The sequence below is a fragment of the Nicotiana sylvestris genome, chromosome 4 (genome assembly GCF_000393655.2).
Source record: "Nicotiana sylvestris chromosome 4, ASM39365v2, whole genome shotgun sequence".
Lineage (NCBI taxonomy): Eukaryota > Viridiplantae > Streptophyta > Magnoliopsida > Solanales > Solanaceae > Nicotiana > Nicotiana sylvestris.
In genome coordinates, this window is record NC_091060.1 from 84,684,233 (window position 1) to 84,702,189 (window position 17,957).

General features: G+C 39.3%; 1 protein-coding gene across 1 annotated transcript; it reads right to left on the reverse strand.

The window, feature by feature from the left end:
• Positions 1–15,635: 15,635 nt before the first annotated feature.
• On the reverse strand, positions 15,636–16,229 carry LOC138889792 (uncharacterized). Its single transcript, XM_070173128.1, has 2 exons — positions 16,050–16,229; positions 15,636–15,932 (listed from the first exon to the last, which is right to left on the reverse strand). Exons 1-2 carry the CDS (start codon positions 16,227–16,229, stop codon positions 15,636–15,638), a joined length of 477 nt encoding a protein of 158 aa, XP_070029229.1.
• Between the last annotated feature and the right edge of the window lie 1,728 nt (positions 16,230–17,957).

The window sequence follows — 17,957 nt, forward strand, 5'->3', positions numbered from 1 at the left end:
TAAAATTACATTGGATTCAAGCCTAAGAATTCCAAAAACTTCTAAATTCCACTTTTGATAAAAAACCCAACCAAACCACGTTTGAATGACCTAAAATTTTGCACACACATCCCAAATGACACAACGGAACTACTGCAACTCTCGGAATTCCATTCCAACCCCTATATCAAAATCTCACCTACCAACCGGAAATTGCCAAAATATCAACTTCGCCAATTCAAGCCTAAATCTACTCCGAACCTCCAAAACTCATTCCGATCACACTCCTAAGTCCCAAATCACCTCCCGAAGCTAACCGAACCATCGGAACTCACATCCGAGCCCTATAAATAATAAGTCAACATCCGTTTGACTTTTCCAACTTAAGATTCCTCAAAAGAGACTAAGTGATCTCAAACCTTACCAAATCCTTTCCGAACCCGAGCCAACCAACCCGATCGCATATAGGACCATTAGACAAAGAAATAAGAAGCAAAAATGGGAGAAATGGAGTGGTAACTCATGATACAACTGGCCGGGTCGTCACAGGGCAGTACCAGGGGTGCAACTTCCTGATGCAAAAATTTTCAAGTGCTAGGGCTAGCGCCCCATGCTACCCTGGGCGCTAGGTGATGGATTTCACTCTTATTTCGCCCGGGACGATGTTATTCTGGCCCTACATGCCCCCAACTCGTATAAAAAGAAGTCTAAATCTAATTTAGAGGATATCTAACATATTTTTGGGAGGAGAACATGCCACTTTGAAGGGGAAAACGCAAACCACGCTTGGGAGGAGGCTTCTAGCTAGTTTTTCTTCTCTTCTCTTCCTTTAATACCATAGTTCATTAGTTCTAGAGTTGTGGGTGCTACATGAACGTTGTAGTTTGAAGCTTGAACTATTCTTACTATTTTATCATTTGGTTTATTATTCAATCTTGCGCTTCATTATTTGATTGCTTGATCACAAATTGAATAATATCTACGAATCTAGGATTTAACTCGGGAGAGGGAATTCTAGATTGTTTTAAGATTGAGTAGAGCAAGATCTTGAAGTTGAGTATCGGTAACAGATTTGCGTTTAGGATAGGGATATATCTAATTAACTTTCTTGGTTATTATACATGAATTATTAATGCATTCTTGTTAATCTTAATTTTATATGAATATAGGCGTTAGGTTAGCTTGAATAGGCTAGTAGTACTTTGAGAGAATACTATGAGTAACATTAACTCTGTCAATCAATAAACTGAATAAATTAATTAGAGAATTTGAGTGGAAGAATCAACGAGATTGTTAGCTAACCCATAGCTCTAGAATATCGGCTCCCATTGAATTTGTGTCTAATTTCATCAACTTGTTTCCTTTAATCTCTTAGTTTACTACTCTAAATTAGATCTAATTATCACACTTTAAGAATCATTTGAATAGATCAATTGTCTTTGTTTAATTTAGTAAATAGTTAATCACCAGTCTTTGTGGTTACGATATGTGGACTTACAATCCTATATTACTTGTCGATCATGTATACTTGTTCATGCGTTTGGCAGCAACACTTACCTTAAAAAAGTTAACATTCCTCTTTTTATTTTATAGATAAGAATGATAAGATCTAGTCATTTATATTATGATAGACATCATATTGTTTATACGGATAAGAGAACTTGTCTGCAAATCTTGAGAGCGAGACTAAATTTTAGAAAAACATAGGGTATACATTCAATAATGAAGGATTGAAATACTTCGAAGATTTAGGCACAAGCAAAATCAAAAATAACAAAGGCTATACAGAAAAAATTAACAAACTAGAGAGAGAACATGGTAAGAGGCTTTTTCACAACTCATAAACTCTTGAATCTCTTTACATCATAGTTACCTCTCTACAATAGAAAATATGTAGTAGCACCCCCATTTATAATACTACTATCCAAATTTGACTAGAAACTAGAAAACCTATTCCTACATGATTTTGGCTATGAATCCTAATTAGACATAAATTAAATAAACTAGTAAATACAAAATCCTAGACGACGTAGGAATACTAATTAATCTTGGTTTAATTTCCAACAACCTCTCTTGAACTAAGATCTTCAAACTTGAGCATGCCATGAGTCACATCAGGCCTTGTAGAAGTCAAGTACCTTAGACTCTCCATCAATTTCCTAAATTATGTAGCATCAACAAAATCACGATCATCATCTTTAATTAACTTTAATTTTTACTCATGGTAGATTCCTTCAAAATATCATCAACATATTTTTTCTTTACTTTGAAATCATCTGTTTATCCAGTTACCTTGTAGTTAGGCTTGTACACCCATTCAACTTTAATTTTCCATTCTATAGGTTGTAGAGTAATACCACCTATAAACATTTAGTCGTGCTCCTTAAAACATGCAATCTCAAATAATGGTATGAAATTGATTGCATCTTCAATATCTATAATCGTGCGTTGTTGAGTTCTGAATCCCTCGTTATTTCTACCTTAATCTTGGATTGATCAATAAAAACTTTCTCTTGATGACCCATCTTATTTATTTCATTACTAGGTTAATCTTCAATACCATCAAAGAATTTTTCTTGTGAAATATCAACCACTTTTGGTCGAACATCCCTTGCAACCAAATCATCGTTTTTAATAGCCGAAAAAAATTTTGGCAGATCAATTTGAATATTATTTTACTTTCCTTCACATTCAATAGAATCACTATCACAATAAAAATTACATGTACCATCTTTTTTTTTCTCTTCTGTTTCTGAATTTTGGCCTTCTTAATTTATTTTCGTCATGTTGGATGTGTCGCCTTTTTCTTTTGGTTGATCATCCTTTTCCTGTGATGCCTTCTCCAATATTTCATCTTTCTGTTGATTCAGTTATCTCTCGTATATCACAAATTCTCCTTCTAAATCATCAAATTTGAGAGTGCTAAGATCTTTGATAGCCTCAAGAAAAACTTTCTCGTTGTTAAATTTTAAACTGAGAGACTGCAATTGTTTTTCAACAATATTAACTTCTTCCAGTACTTCTCCATTGGTCCTTAGACCATTGACTATTTCTTTAATTCTTGTCAACAATTCTTTGACATACTCTATTGGTCTCTTATAAGCCAACTCAAATTGACTCCTAAACTCTTGAAGTTTCTTCTTTTTTATGTCAACAACTCTTCAATATGACTTCACCAAGATTATCCAAAGCCTCATTTGATGTCATTTCATGCAAATATTTTTTGGATACATTCAATTCGACCTTGATGATGAGATAGTAGTGTGCCTTATAATCTCAATGTCTCTTCTTATCCAATCGTGTAGCTGCATTACCCGCCAACATTGTGCCTTCTGGGTTCCTCAAATTCTTCATCAATGGTGGACCATAATCCAATAGCATTAAAAAATTCTTCATTTGTTGATACCAAGTTTCAAAATTATTTTGCCATCAAACGCAAAAACAGGACAATGAGGTAATAGAGTATCCATATATGTTTTTGGATCTCATACCGGCTCAAACAGGATCTCATACAGGCTCTAATACCAATTTGAAGGATTAAAATATCTCGAAGAATAATTTAGGCACAAGCAAAAAATTAACAAAAGGCTATATAGAAGAAATTTATCAAACTAGGGAGAAAATGTGATAGGAGGCTTTTTCACAACTCATAAACTCTTGAATCTCTCTACATCGTAGTTACCTCTCTGCAATAGAAAATATGTAGTATCACCCCCATTTATAATACTACAATCCAAATTTGACTAAAATCTAGAAAATTTATTCCTACATGATTTTGGCTGTGAATCCTAATTAGACATAAATTAAACAAACTAATAAATACCAAATCCTAGACGATGTAGGAATACTAATTAATCTTGGTTTAATTTCTAAGAAATAGTAACCAAAAATAATTTATAAATATATAGAACAAACATAAACTCTAGAATTGATGTGCCTAAAGGATTCAGATCCAGACATTAAGTAAGTGAAAACAAACGAGGTCTACATGATGATCAGGTTTTTGCTTGTGTCAGGTACTAAGAAAAATGAACGGGAGTATAACACACTAATCTGATTCTATATTGAGGTTGTATAGGGGTAAAATCGGGGATAATTTATACCCTGATTTACCTATGAAGAAAACAGAACATGGGCATAAACGCATGAGATTGAAATCAAGGCTCTGAGCCCTTTGTATCGAGATCCATGAAAGGTGAATGATGTGCTCATCATCGGGCCTGATAAAGCAAGGCACCTCGGACCTAGGAAAAGTTCTAAGACCTCGAGAAACATGATAAACGATTACACACTATGGATAGACAGCCATGATATTCGCACCTAATCGGATATCACGACGTGGATCTCGCTCAATGTCGGTTACAGATAAGTAATTAACGAGAAAGAGAGATTTTTTTTACCTTTTCTAGACTTATACTAGGGGATGAAACTCTCCTACTATATAAAGGGGAAGTTTTTCTTTTTTAAGACACCTTGTAACAAGTGAATCAAAGCAATACGAATTCATTTTTTGCATTTTAATTACTGTTAAAGTTCTTGTTCACTTAACCTGTTCTTCATTCACTACTGAGCTCGAATCGAGGATCCCATTGAGGAAGAGGTCATTGTTTGATCTAATTTCAGGCTTGGACACAACTTCACAATTGGTTTGATCATTTGATTCGTCATTAATTCATTTATCAAGTATACTTAATTGTATGTGTTGAATCAAATCACGTATTGTTAAAACCATGTATAAATTTAATTGTTATCCAATTTAAAGGTAAATAGTTTGGCGCCCACCATGGGGCTAAGGACAATAGTGGTTATTTCATACGAGTCTCCATACCACGCCCTATTTTACACTTGTTCTTTAAAGTCTTAATTTCAGGTCAGCCCGAAAATGTCGAACTCTCAATCTGCCTACTTGAACGTTATTGCTGAGTCTGGCCATCATGGCGAAAATAATAATTTGATACCTAGCAATGAGATGCCTCCTGCTAATCCCAACGGTGTCCTAGTTGTTGATCCGGTCGATGCTAACTCACAGGTGGCCATCGATGACAATTTTTCAATTGATCCCGAAAATAGTATTCGCGGGGGGACCCCCGACCAATAGATGGAGAAGCGCCAAAAGGAGAATTTGATGAGGTAAGCCTACGGCTAATCTTTGAAATGTTGTAGGCCCAACAGGTGGCAATACCGCAGCTATTGAATCAAAGCCACGCCCCCAACATGGTCGAGCCCGAATAATCCCGGGAAAGTACCTGAAGAAAGGGACAAATCACTAAGAGACCAAGTGAAGCCAAGCTCGGGGTCAATCCCAAGATAATGAAATTTCTTGGAGCTTAAACCAAGCGGGTGGAGTGAGGTAAGAAGAAAATTGAGACTAATGACAAGAAGAAGGAAACATACAATTCCAAGATCAATCAAATCCCGGGAGTACCCCCGATATTGAAGGGGCCGAATTGCAAGAAATTTATTCAGAAACTTTTCCCTTCGAGAGCAGTAGCAAAGCCGATCGCAAAGAGGTATCATATGCCTGATATCCCCAAATATAACAGGACCATGGATCCGAACGAGCATCTGACCTCCTATACGTGTGCAATCAAGAGGAATTACTTGGAAGATGATGAAATCGAGTCGGTGTTACTGAAGAAGTTTGGGTAGACTTTGTCCAAAGGAGCAATGATATGGTACCACAACATACCCCCAAATTCTATTGACTCATTTGCTATGGCTGCAGATGCTTTCTTGAAAGCCCAAGCGAGGGCCATCAAGGTGGGGACCAGGAAGTCATACCTTTTCAACGTTAATCAAAGAAACAACAAGACGCTCAGGGAGTTCGTGTCAAGGTTCTAGATGGAACAGATGTACCTGCCTGCGGTTGCAAATGATTGGGCAGTTCCAGAATTCACTCAGGGGCTTAACCCCCGAAGTTCCTTGGCCTCTCAACAGCCAAAACAAAATTTGGTAAAGTACTCGGTGGTGACCTGAGCCAACGTCCACAACAAGTATCAGTCAAAGATCAGGGCCAAGGACGACCAATTCAGGGCTTCTTTTGGGCGTATTTACCCTATTAGGGCCGATGATAGGTCTAAGAAAGTCGTTGATCATGAGCCAAGTACAGTCTGGGATCGGTACCAACCATATAATGCGGAGCGAAGGGGAAATGGTTCCGGGCGCCACCCCACGAGGAACGAGAAGAGAGGAAATCGAGTTCCTAGTAGCTGAGGTCTGATGAGCAAAAATGGTTTCACCAGGCTGCTCGAGAGTAAGGAAGCACTGAAATTATAAGAGTATAACTTCAATGTTGATGCTGCTAGCATTGTGTCAGCCATCGGGCACATTAAAGAGACAAAATGGCCCCGACCATGGCAGTCTGAACCTACCCAAAGAGATCCTAACTTGATGTGTAAGTATCATGACACTCATAGTCACAGGTCCGAGGATTGCCGATAGTTACGAAAAGAAGTTGCCCGATTATTCAACAACGGGCACCTCCGAGAATTCTTGAGTGATTGAGCAAAAAACCACTTCATGAACAGGGACACCAACAAACACATCGAACAAGATTTGCCTCAGCACGCCATCAACATGATCATTGGAGGAGTGGATGTCCACCAAGGACCAATCATAAAGTGCACTAAAGTATCTATCACAAGAGAAAAACACACCCGATATTATGTCCTGGAGTGAACCATTTTGTTCAGCAACGAGGATGCCGAGGGCATCGTGCAACCTCACGATGATGCACTGGTAATATCCATACTTATTAATAAATCTCGAGTAAATGTGTGTTTATTGATACAGGTAGCTCGGCAACATCATTAGATCAAGGGTCGTAGAGCAACTGGGGTTACAGGACCAAATCGTGTCGGCAATCTAGGTGTTGAATGGATTTAAGATTGTATGCAAAACCACTAAAAGGGAGATAACCATGCTAGTAAACACATCTGGGATGATCCAAGAGACAAAGTTCTATGTGACCAAACAGGACATGAGGTATAACGCTCTATTTGGAAGGCCGTGGGTTCACAACATGAGGGCAGTACCCTTGGCCTTGCACCAGACATTGAAATTCCCTACACAGAGAGGAGTCAAGAAAGTCTATGGAGAACAACCAGCTGCAAAGGATTTTCTCCCTATCGATGAGGTAATATCGATGCCCGCAATTTCGATATCAAGGAACGAGCAGCCTACCAAAAAGGAAGAAATTAAATAACAATCACTAATGTCAGCCTCGGGCGAATTGGAGGAACAAGGAGTAGACGAGGATGATAATTACGGTGTCCTGGGTTCATGGATCCTAATGACACCGACGCCACCAAATCGACGGTTGAAGAATTGGAGAAAGTCATATTAATCAAAAACCTACCAGATCAAAAGGTATACCTGGGCACAGGGTTAACCACCGAGCTCAGGAAAAAACTTATTGCTTATCTTCAAGCTAACATAGATTGTTTCTCTTGGTCCCATCTCGACATGATAGGGATCTCACCTGAGGTAACCACTCATAAGCTGCGTTTGGATGTAAAGTTCTATCCAGTTAAACAGAAGAAAAGGCCACAGTCCGAGATCAAGCACGCATTCGTTAAGGATGAGGTATCCAAACTTCTTAATATAGGATCCATCCAGGAATTTAAATACCTGCACTGGTTAGGCAACATAGTGGTAGTGCCTAAAATAGGGAATAAGCTAAGAACATGTGAAGATTACAAAGTTCTAAACAAAGCATGCCCTAACAATTCTTTCCCTTTGCCTAACATCGATCGGATGATCGACGCGATAGTCGGGCATGAGATACTCAGCTTTCTCGATGCCTATTCCGGGTACAACCAAATTCAGATGGTCCTGGACGATCAAGAAAAGACTTTTTTCATCAATAAATTCGGCCCTTACTATTATAATGTAATGTCGTTTGGGTTAAAGAATGTTGGTTCCACCAATCAACGCCTAGTAAAATGAATATTCGAAGAACAAATAGGGAAATCAATGGAAGTTTATAATGACAATATGTTGGTCAAGTCCCGGCGAGTAGAGGACCATTTGAAACATTGCAGGAGTTCTTCGACATAGTGAACAATACAATATGAAGTTGAACCCGGAGAAATGTGCATTCGGGGTCGGATCGGACGAATTCCTTAGGTTCATGGTATCCAATCGAGGGATCGAGATCAACCCCGACAGAATAAATGCCGTAGAAGACATCGCCATGGTGGACAATGTCAAGGTCGTTCAAAGACTAACCGAGTGTATAGCCGCCTTGGGCCATTTCATCTCGAAGTCCTTGGACAAGAGACATCGATTATTCTCACTATTAAAGAAGAAGAACAACTTTTCCTGGACCCCAAAATGCCAGCAAGCTTTGGAGGAACTCAAACGGTACCTATCGAGTCCCCCCTGTTGCATACTCCGAAGCCAGATGAATAATTGTACCTCTACTTGGAAGTTTTCGATGCGGCGGTAAGTGGCATCTTAGTCTGGGAGGAAGAAGGTATGCAATTTCCTATTTACTATGTTAGTAGAACTCTAGGTGAGGCCGAATCAAGATATCCTAACCTGAAAAAATTAGCGCTCGCTTTGCTAAGCATTTCTTGGAATCTTAAGTCGTACTTTCAATGCCACCCTATATGTGTCGTGAGCAATTCGCTGAGGAATATCATGCATAAGCCCGAGCTCTTGGTTCAGTTGTCCAAATGGATCGTGGAAATTAGCGGGTATTATATCGAGTAGCGACTCCGAACCGCCATGAAATCTCAGATTTTAGCACATTTCATGGCCGATTTTACGCCGACTTTAATACCCGAAGTCAAAAGAGAACTACTACTAATCTCGGGGACTACTTCGGGAATCTGGACCCTCTTTACGGATGGTGCCTCCAATGCGAAGGGGTCCGAATGTATTGAAACCACCCATGGGGAATATAATTAGGCAGTCTATTAGAACTGTGAAGTTGACTAACAAGAAGACCAAGTACAAGGCCATGATTGTAGGTCTAGAATTGGCTAAAAGCTTTTGGGCCAAAGTGATTGAAGTCAAGTGTGACTCCCTCTTCGTGGTAAATCAAGTTAACGAAACATTCGAAGTAAAAGAAGAACAGATGTGAAGGTACTTGGACAAATTGCATGTAACCCAACACTAATTCAGGGAATGGACCCTGCAACATGTACCCCGAGATCAAAATAGTGAGGCTGATGCATTAGCTAACTTGTGGTTGTTAGTCAATTCCGATAGATCCAATTCGGGAGCAGTAGTGCAACTAATGAACTCGGTGGTAGAAGAAGGATGCGTCGAAGTGAACTCAACAAGTTTAACTTGGGATTGGAGAAACAAATACATAAACTACTTGAAGACAAGAAAACTGCCTTTAGATCCCAAAGAATCAAGAGCACTGCGCGCTAAAGCTGCCGGATTTAGCTTGGTCAAAGGGACATTGTTCAGGAGGATCTTCTTTGGCCCACTAGCCAGTTGATTAGGACTAGGAGAGACTGAATATGCCATGAGAGAAGTTCACGAAGGCATGTGCGGAAACCATTCAGGAGCAGAATCCTTGGTTCAGAAACTAATTAGGGTCAGCTACTACTGGACCGAAATGGACAAGGATGCAAAGGAACTCATATGAAAATGCGACGAGTGCCAAATACACGCTCCAATGATCTATCCACCGGGAGAAATGCTCTACTCGGTCCTGTCTCCCTGGGCATTTATGAAGTGGAGAATGGACATCGTCGTTCCCCTGCCATGGGCACCCACTAAAGCTCAATTCGTACTATTCATGAACGGTTATTTTCCAAATGGGTTAAGGCTCAAGCATTCAAAAAAGGCCGGGAGAAAAACTAGGGCTTGAGAACTTAGGCCTTTAATTGTGGATTTGAAGGACCATTTGAGGTCGGATTTGGGAACTTTTGATATGTATGAACTCGTGGGGAGATGAGGAATCTATTGATGTAAAAATTTCTAATTTTCGAGATGTGGGCCCGGGGTCGGTTTTTGGTAATTTCGGGATTTGTGCCCTTTGTTGATTGTTTTCGCTTGGGCTTTGTTCCCTTAGCATATGTTGCGGTACTCGTTCTGATTTTGGATAGATTCGACGTGTGTGGAGGTCGATTCTAGGGGAAAAGGCATCGCGAGCTAGAGATTTAGCCGGTTCGAGGTGAGTAATGATTTTTAAATTATATTCTGAGGGTTTGAAACCCCGGATTGCACATCGTAGTGCTATATTGAGGTGAGGCACACGCTTGATAACGAGCGTGGGGTCATGCACTATTAGGGATTGTGACTTGGTCCGTCCCGAATGACTATTTTACCGCGTATTTGATTGAAAATTATTTTCTATCATCATTATTTGGGCTGAATGCCATATTTGGGCCTAGTGCCAACTATTTGAACCCTTCGGGGATTTTTATTGCTATTTCCTCACTGCTTTGACTTTATACTTGAACTTAGTCATGTTATTTTCCAATGTTTTCATACTCAGCTATGTTTACTCAGTTTTAAGACTTAAATGATATTTTAAATCATATTTGGGACTGAGCATCATGTTTTACTATTCCCCGAGTGGCTTATGTGATTTTGACTGAGTAAGGCCGAGGGCCTGTGTTGTGAGGATACTTTTGGGTCGGGCTGCACACCTCAGCAGTGATACACTGATTTGATTACAAGGCTGAGGGCCTGAGATATGTATGTCATGAGGTGGCTTGTTGATATTGATATGAGGCCGAGAGCATATTTATGATGCCACGAGGTGGCTTGATATTGTGTTTGGGCCGTAAGGGGCCCCTGCAGGAATATGCACACCCCCAGTGAGCACGGGTACCCATTGTGATGTGAGATTGAGCCCGGTGGGCTGTTATTGTTCTGAAATGTTGCTCGAGGGGCGGATGTAGTGGTACTGTGCCCGAGGGGCGAACTTCTATTTGTTTACTCTACATTAATTACCTGTCAATTACTTATTTATTTGTTGAAAGAGGATTTTACTTGACTTTCCACTGTTGTACTGCTTTTAAATAGTTTTACTGCTTCATTATAGAATGCCTTGTGCCTTATGTGTTTTCTTACTTTCAGTCGTTATTTACATTTGTTACTCACTGAGTTGGAGTACTCACTTTACTCCCTGCAACCATGTGTGCAGATTCAGGCGTTGCTGATCCTGCCAGTGCGAGTTGAGAGCTCCCGGTGGACATTCGAAGTTCACGAGGTAGCTGTTTGACGTCCGCAGACCCGTGTTTCTCCCTCTTTGTCATTTCTATCTCATATCAGACTTTTGTACTAGTTGTAGATCTTTCAGACTTGTATTAGGTTTTATAGATGCTCGTGACTTGTGACACCCCAATTAGGGCTGTGTTGGGTTGTACTTCCGCACTTTATTGACATTATCTGCTACTTAGTATTGCTATATCATGTTTTAGACTACTTTTATGTTATTTAATTGCTTTAACAAGTGAATTGGGAATAGTCGGTTGGCCCTGTCTTCACGAGAGGCGCCATCACGACCGAGTCCGGTTTAGGGTCGTGACAGAAACATGAGTAAAATGTGAGGCAATATACATATAGTTATACACACTTTAAGCCGAATATCAATACCCCACACTTAGACTCTTGCTCGCCCTCAAGCAATAAGACTATTAACTACACCCCAACAATGTACATATCAACCATGGAGGAGCAATTCAATTTTTAGTCATACACTCTATCCTTCACTATGATCGGTAACGGCAATCAAGCATGAACATAAGAAATTTACATTCTTCCCATTTTAAACATGCCCATGTATAAGAAATTTTATTCAACCAATTAAAACAACCTATCCATAATTACCCTACCTCAATAGCCGACTCCTTACCACAAAGCACCCTCAACTCGTGCACTCATCCAACAAGAGAAGTTTACAATATCACCAATCTGTCACGAGATCATGTGCCCTCACCAACAAATAAGAAAGTGAATATAGAAATAGTCCGCACATTCAAGTATAACCTTGAACATAATTTAAGAACATCACACAATTATTGAACAAAAGTTGCTCACTTTCACAAAGAATTTCATGTGCATCCCGTGGTCGTACAATAAGCTTGCTCGTAGTGTACATTTCTACTAATCTAAGCTAGCCAAGTCTAGGATCAATTAGGACTTTATGGGTTGTAATTTAAGCTAAGGGACGGATAAGATATATTTAGGAATAATGAATAATCGTCCTAAGCACATTAATTCACTACACTCAAGAATCGAGCACATATTTGTCGCAACCAATTCTTTCGCCACAAACCATAGACAACATAGCCCTTCTTCAATTATAGTACTTCTACATCCTCACTAGCAAAAATTAATAAGATTAAGAGGTGTGTATTTTTTTTTTGACTATCAATATTAATTGTATATTTTTTCTTGCAATTTTATTTTCTCTATTTTTTTTAAACATACTCCATACATTAAGCTTCATCGGCTAGTGGTATTTTCACAACTTTAGTGCACCTTATGGGCCTTTCCATGGTTCCACTCAAAAGCACTTCCCAAATCTCTCACTTACTTATTTTAGCGCCTCAGTGCCTTCGGAGGTAAAGATTCAACAAGCTCAAGTTAAGAACAAAATAGGAATACAACTTGTAATGTGGGTACCAAAGAAAAGATATATATGCCCAAAGGGATAGCAAAGGAAAATTTTATTTGTAAGTGAAAAGCACATCTATGATCAGCAAATAAATGCCTACATCATCTCCTATACTAGCACAACTTAATAATTTCGTTTTGATTAACACACATGGCAAGTTCTAGACTACACAAGATCGAACAGAATACCCCAAATCATCTCACACACTTTGCACATCACTCAATCAAGACGGATTTGTTCAACTCTCAAGTCAAGCAAGCACATATAATTGAGAAATTTTAAGCAATAATGCACTAGGTGAAATATAAGTCAAACAACTAAGAACAGACGTCACATAGTAGGTTATTTATATTAGTTAGGCATCACATTTCAAATCAAATATTACAGGAAGATAGAGCGCATGTCATAGCCTAATGTGACAACACCAAACATGTCAATAGGTATCTAGAGAAACTCACTTTTCTTCCTATCTTACTCCTAAAAAGATAAAACCATAGCAAAATTCAAATTACACCCTTGAAAAAGAGCTGGTGCCCAAAGAATAATCACGGGATACTACCTAACAATCTTTAAGAAAAACAAAAGAAAATCTTTTTGGTATTTTTAATCGGACCTTAATCCCTCAAGAAAGCTATCCAAGAGATCCATTGTCGAAAAAAGTCCGAGCTTTTTTTTTTATTTTTTTTATGTTTCCATTTTTTTTTATTTTTTTCTTGAAGCCGGACTACTACTAACTAACTAGACTATGTCTACTACGAGTTATAAAGGAAAAACCTAATAAAAATAGTTTTATATAAGTATACTTCAGAAAGTAGTTCCCTCACCCCACACTTATATTATGCATACTCCCCGATGCATATAAAAATTCAAAAAAAAAGTAATGTAGAGAGAAGAACTCCCTGCTACTCGGACCCATTAGGGTCATACTCGAAGCCTTCATCCTTAGAATGCCCACCAACCGACGCTCCGGGATCATCATCATCTGCTCCAAGGGGTACCAAAGCCACTGGCCCCAAAACATCAGCATCTCGGTCATCTTTATCATCATAGCCCTTGTTGGTGTTTTCATCGTCCAATGGGTGAATGGGACTGGCAGGCGCAATCCCCAACATTTCTTTTAAAGCACTGGACAGATTATTGTATAGATGCATATGCTCCTCATCTGTCATGCCCATCTTGCTCATTATCAAGTTTAGGGAGCCATATAGATATATGTTGAAATTTTCATGTGCTCATTTCGTGCAACCTGGATCAACTTGGAAGTAGACTCTAATATATAAGTGATGTCCATCAATCCCTTCAAAGCCTCAACCACCTCATCATAACTAGGGTACTCAAGTACCTCATAAAAGAGCGTGTACTACATCAATAGATTATCAAAGAAGAACCTTTTTATCTTCCGCCCAAACCGTGTGCAAGCCATCTCCCCCAACATAATCTCACCAACATTGACGGGTCTCTCAGTCATCAAAAAATGATTAAACACACTTCTGTCTCAAGTGCCCTTTCTGTTGTACTCCACTGGCATCAGTCTAGCCTGCAGAAAGTTCTGCCACACCTTGGCAGTTCTGTTAATCTCAAATCGAATCATCTCATTGTGTGTATCATCCATTGTCCTTGTCCATTTTGCATTAGAATTTACGCCACATAGAGTTTGACGAATAACAGTATAGGTTGGGCACCTTACAAACTTTTGCAATGGCATTTCCTTCCCTATGACCCATGACATGAACCTATGCTCATTCCAATTCGCATACAACTCCCTTACCATGTATGTCCTGGGCACTCAATGAACTTATCCATCTTCATACCTCTTAACTGGGCTAGTACATCGGGGAAATTCTTCTCCAAAGTGGTCACATTGATCCCCATTTCAGAGGCATACCCCCATATGGCTCAAAGTTATGATACCACTGGATACCATCCTCACGAACCAGATCCAATTGGGGCCATAGTCTCGATGGTGCGCTTCTTGACCCATCAGTAACCTACTTTCCTTTTGCTTGCCGAGATGACCCCTCCTAAGTTTTGAACGAAGTAGAGGAAATTGTAGTTTACTACTTTGTACAATAAAATCACAACCAATTTCAAGAACAATTTTAGTTTCACACCAACTATTAGCCACTATATACTTAATTTATAAAGAACTTTGGGGAAAGTAGTGATGAGGGTCATTTGGGATGGGGGCTTAGGGTTAACAACTACAAAACAAAACAAAACCAAAAAAGGATAGAGAAGAAGAAACCTACTTGTGTGGTGTGTGTGAGAGAAAGAAAAACTTGAGGAAGAGAGAGAGAAGCATGGAGAGATAGAGAGAGAGAGACTCGGTTGAGAGATAGAGAACGGGGAGAGAGAAAATAGTGGGAGGGGAATTAGAGTTGTTTAATTTAATTTGGGGATGGGTCATGGATACGGCTTATAATGTAATTTAAAATGGGTAATCGGGTCGGGACAAGGGGTAATGGGTTAATTAAAAGGTGAAACATAAATAAAATAAAATAAAAATTAAAAAACTTACTTGCCACCCCCAGCCAACCGCGTCACGCTAGGCCTGGCGCTTGAGGGGAAAAGTGGAATGTTTTGTGTGACCCAGGTAGCACTGGCCGCTGGTTTTCCGAAATTCTATTTTTTTTAATGAAATCCACGATTCTCCCGAGCACTTAGTATATTCGGTATACACATCCCACATCATTCCTACCTATGATTTCTATGACAACAAAGAAAACAAGAAAAACTCTAATCTACTTTAACTAAAAGAGAAAAGACTAAACAATGAAAGTAATAAACATTGGGTTTCTCCCAACAAGCATCTGATTTAACGTCGTGGCATGACGTAGGGCTTTGCTTACTCATCTGCGAGTATTACTTTGGACTTATAATGATTAATGACACGTCCCCAATAGTACTTGACTCTTTGCTCATTCATCAAAAAATTTCTTTCTCTGTTTAAAACACGCAGCTCAATTGTACCATAAGGAGTGACTTTCACCACCACAAATGGATCTGACCACCTCGATTTTAACTTTCTAGGAAATAGCTTAAGCCTGAAATTGAATGATAGTACCTTTTAGCCCGGTTCAAAGTGACACGACTTGATACGCAAGTCATGCCATCTTTTGGTTTTCTCCTTGTAAAGCTTAACATTTTCATAGGAGTGTGGCCTGAACTCATCTAACTCATTCAACTGCAAGAGCCTCTTCTCGCTCACGGCTTCCAAGTCCATATTCAACTTCTTGACCGTCCAATACACCTTATGTTCAAGTTCAACCGGCAAGTGACATGCCTTCCCATACACAAGCTTGTACGGAGACGCCACAATTTGTGTTCTGTATGCTATTCTATATGCCCACAAGGAATCATCTAGCTTTGCATCCCAATCTTTCTTGTTTACACTCACTATATATCTGCATTATTTCTCTGTTGGACACTTCGGTTGTCCACTTATTTATGGATGATATATCGTGGCAACTCTTTGGCGGACCTTATATTTGGCTAGAAGGTTATTCAATAACCAGTTGTAGAAATGTGTTCCTTCATCACTAATCAAGTCACGTGGAATCTCAACTCTCGAGAATATGTTCTTCTTCACAAAAGTGGCCACCACCTTGGCATCATTAGTTGGCAATACGATAGCCTCCACCCATTTTGACACATAGTCCATTGCTAGAAAAATATACTTGTTTCCTCTAGATAAAGGGAATGGTCCATGAAGTATATGCCCCACACATCATAAATCTCTACCTCCAGTATATTATTCAAAGGCATGTCATGCCTCCTCGTGATTTTTCCAGTCCTTTGACACTAGTCGCATTTCTTAACAAATGCATGAGCATCTTTGAACAATGTTGGCCAATAGAACCCCGACTGCAACACCTTTGCAGTTGTTCTATTGCCTCCAAGATGGCCCACATAAGGTGAGGCATGGTAGTCATACAACACTAATTTCACTTCCTTTTCAGGAATGCACCTCCATATCAACTGATCAGCATACTATACAAGAATGGCTCATCCCAATAGTAAAAGTTCACATTATGCAAAAACCTCTTCCTAGCACAAATTAAATTTCAGGAGGAAGTACCCCACTCACAATATAATTCACATACCATGGGGCAGGTTCCTGGGTGATGGAAAAATGTTGCTCATTAGTAAATGTCTCCTTAATTTGTCCACCTTCCTCCACGTGCTCATGATTTTCTAGCCTTGACATGTGGTAACCACTTGGTTTTATGTGCCCTTCAGATCTCGTATTTCTACATCAAATTCATGTAAAAATAAAACCCAACGCATCAATCTATCCTTAGATTCTTTTTTCATAAATAGATACTTGATTGCTTCATGGTGATATGGACTATAACTTTTATTCCCATCAAGTAAGCCCGAAATTTCTTAAAGGCCCACACAACTTCCAACAACTCTTTCTCGGTGGAGGTTTAATTCAACTGTGCATCATTAAGAGTCTTACTCGCATAGAATATGGAGTAAAACATATTTTCCTTCATCTGGCTCTACGCTGCCCCAATAGCATGGTCACTTGCATTGCACATGAGTTCAAATGACAAGGACCAATCCGGTGCCATAATAATGGGGGAAGCCACCAACTTCTCTTTGAGCTCCTCGAATTCCTTCAAGCAGGCTTCTTCAAATTTGAAAATCACATCCTTTTCAAGCAACCTACAAAATGGAGGAGCAATTTTAGAAATTTTTTTTAATAAAGCGTCTATAATAACCTGTGTGTCCTAAGAAACTCCAAACGCCCTTCATAGAGATGGGTAGAGGTAATTTTGCAGCTGCCTCTACCTTCACCTTATCAACTTCAATGCCACTCTTTGATACTCTATGACCCAACACGATGCTCTCTTGAACCATAAAATGACACTTTTCCCAATTTAGCACAAAATTTATTTCTTCATAATGTGCCAACACCTTGCCCAAATTCGTCAAAAATCATCATAAGAAGACCCAAAGACTGAAAAATTATCCAGGAACAATTCTACATATTTTTCCACCATATGATTGAAAATGGCCGTCATGCATCTCTGGAAAGTGGCTGATTTATTATAAAGATCAAATGACATTCTCTTGAAAGAAAAAGTACCATAAGGGCACATGAAAGTCATTTTCTCCTGATTCTCTAGGCATATGACAATCTGGTGTACCCCAAATAACCATCAAGGAAGCAATAATATTTATGCCCAGCTAATCTATCCAACATTTGGTCAACGAATGGAAGTGAAAAGTGGTCCTTGTGGATTTTCTTGTTGAGCCTTCTATAGTCAATGCAAACTCTCCACCCCATCACAGTGTGAGTAGGAATTACCTCATTTTTCTTGTTTTCCACCACAGTAATCCTCCCTTTTTAGGCACACACTGCACTGGGTTTACTCAATTG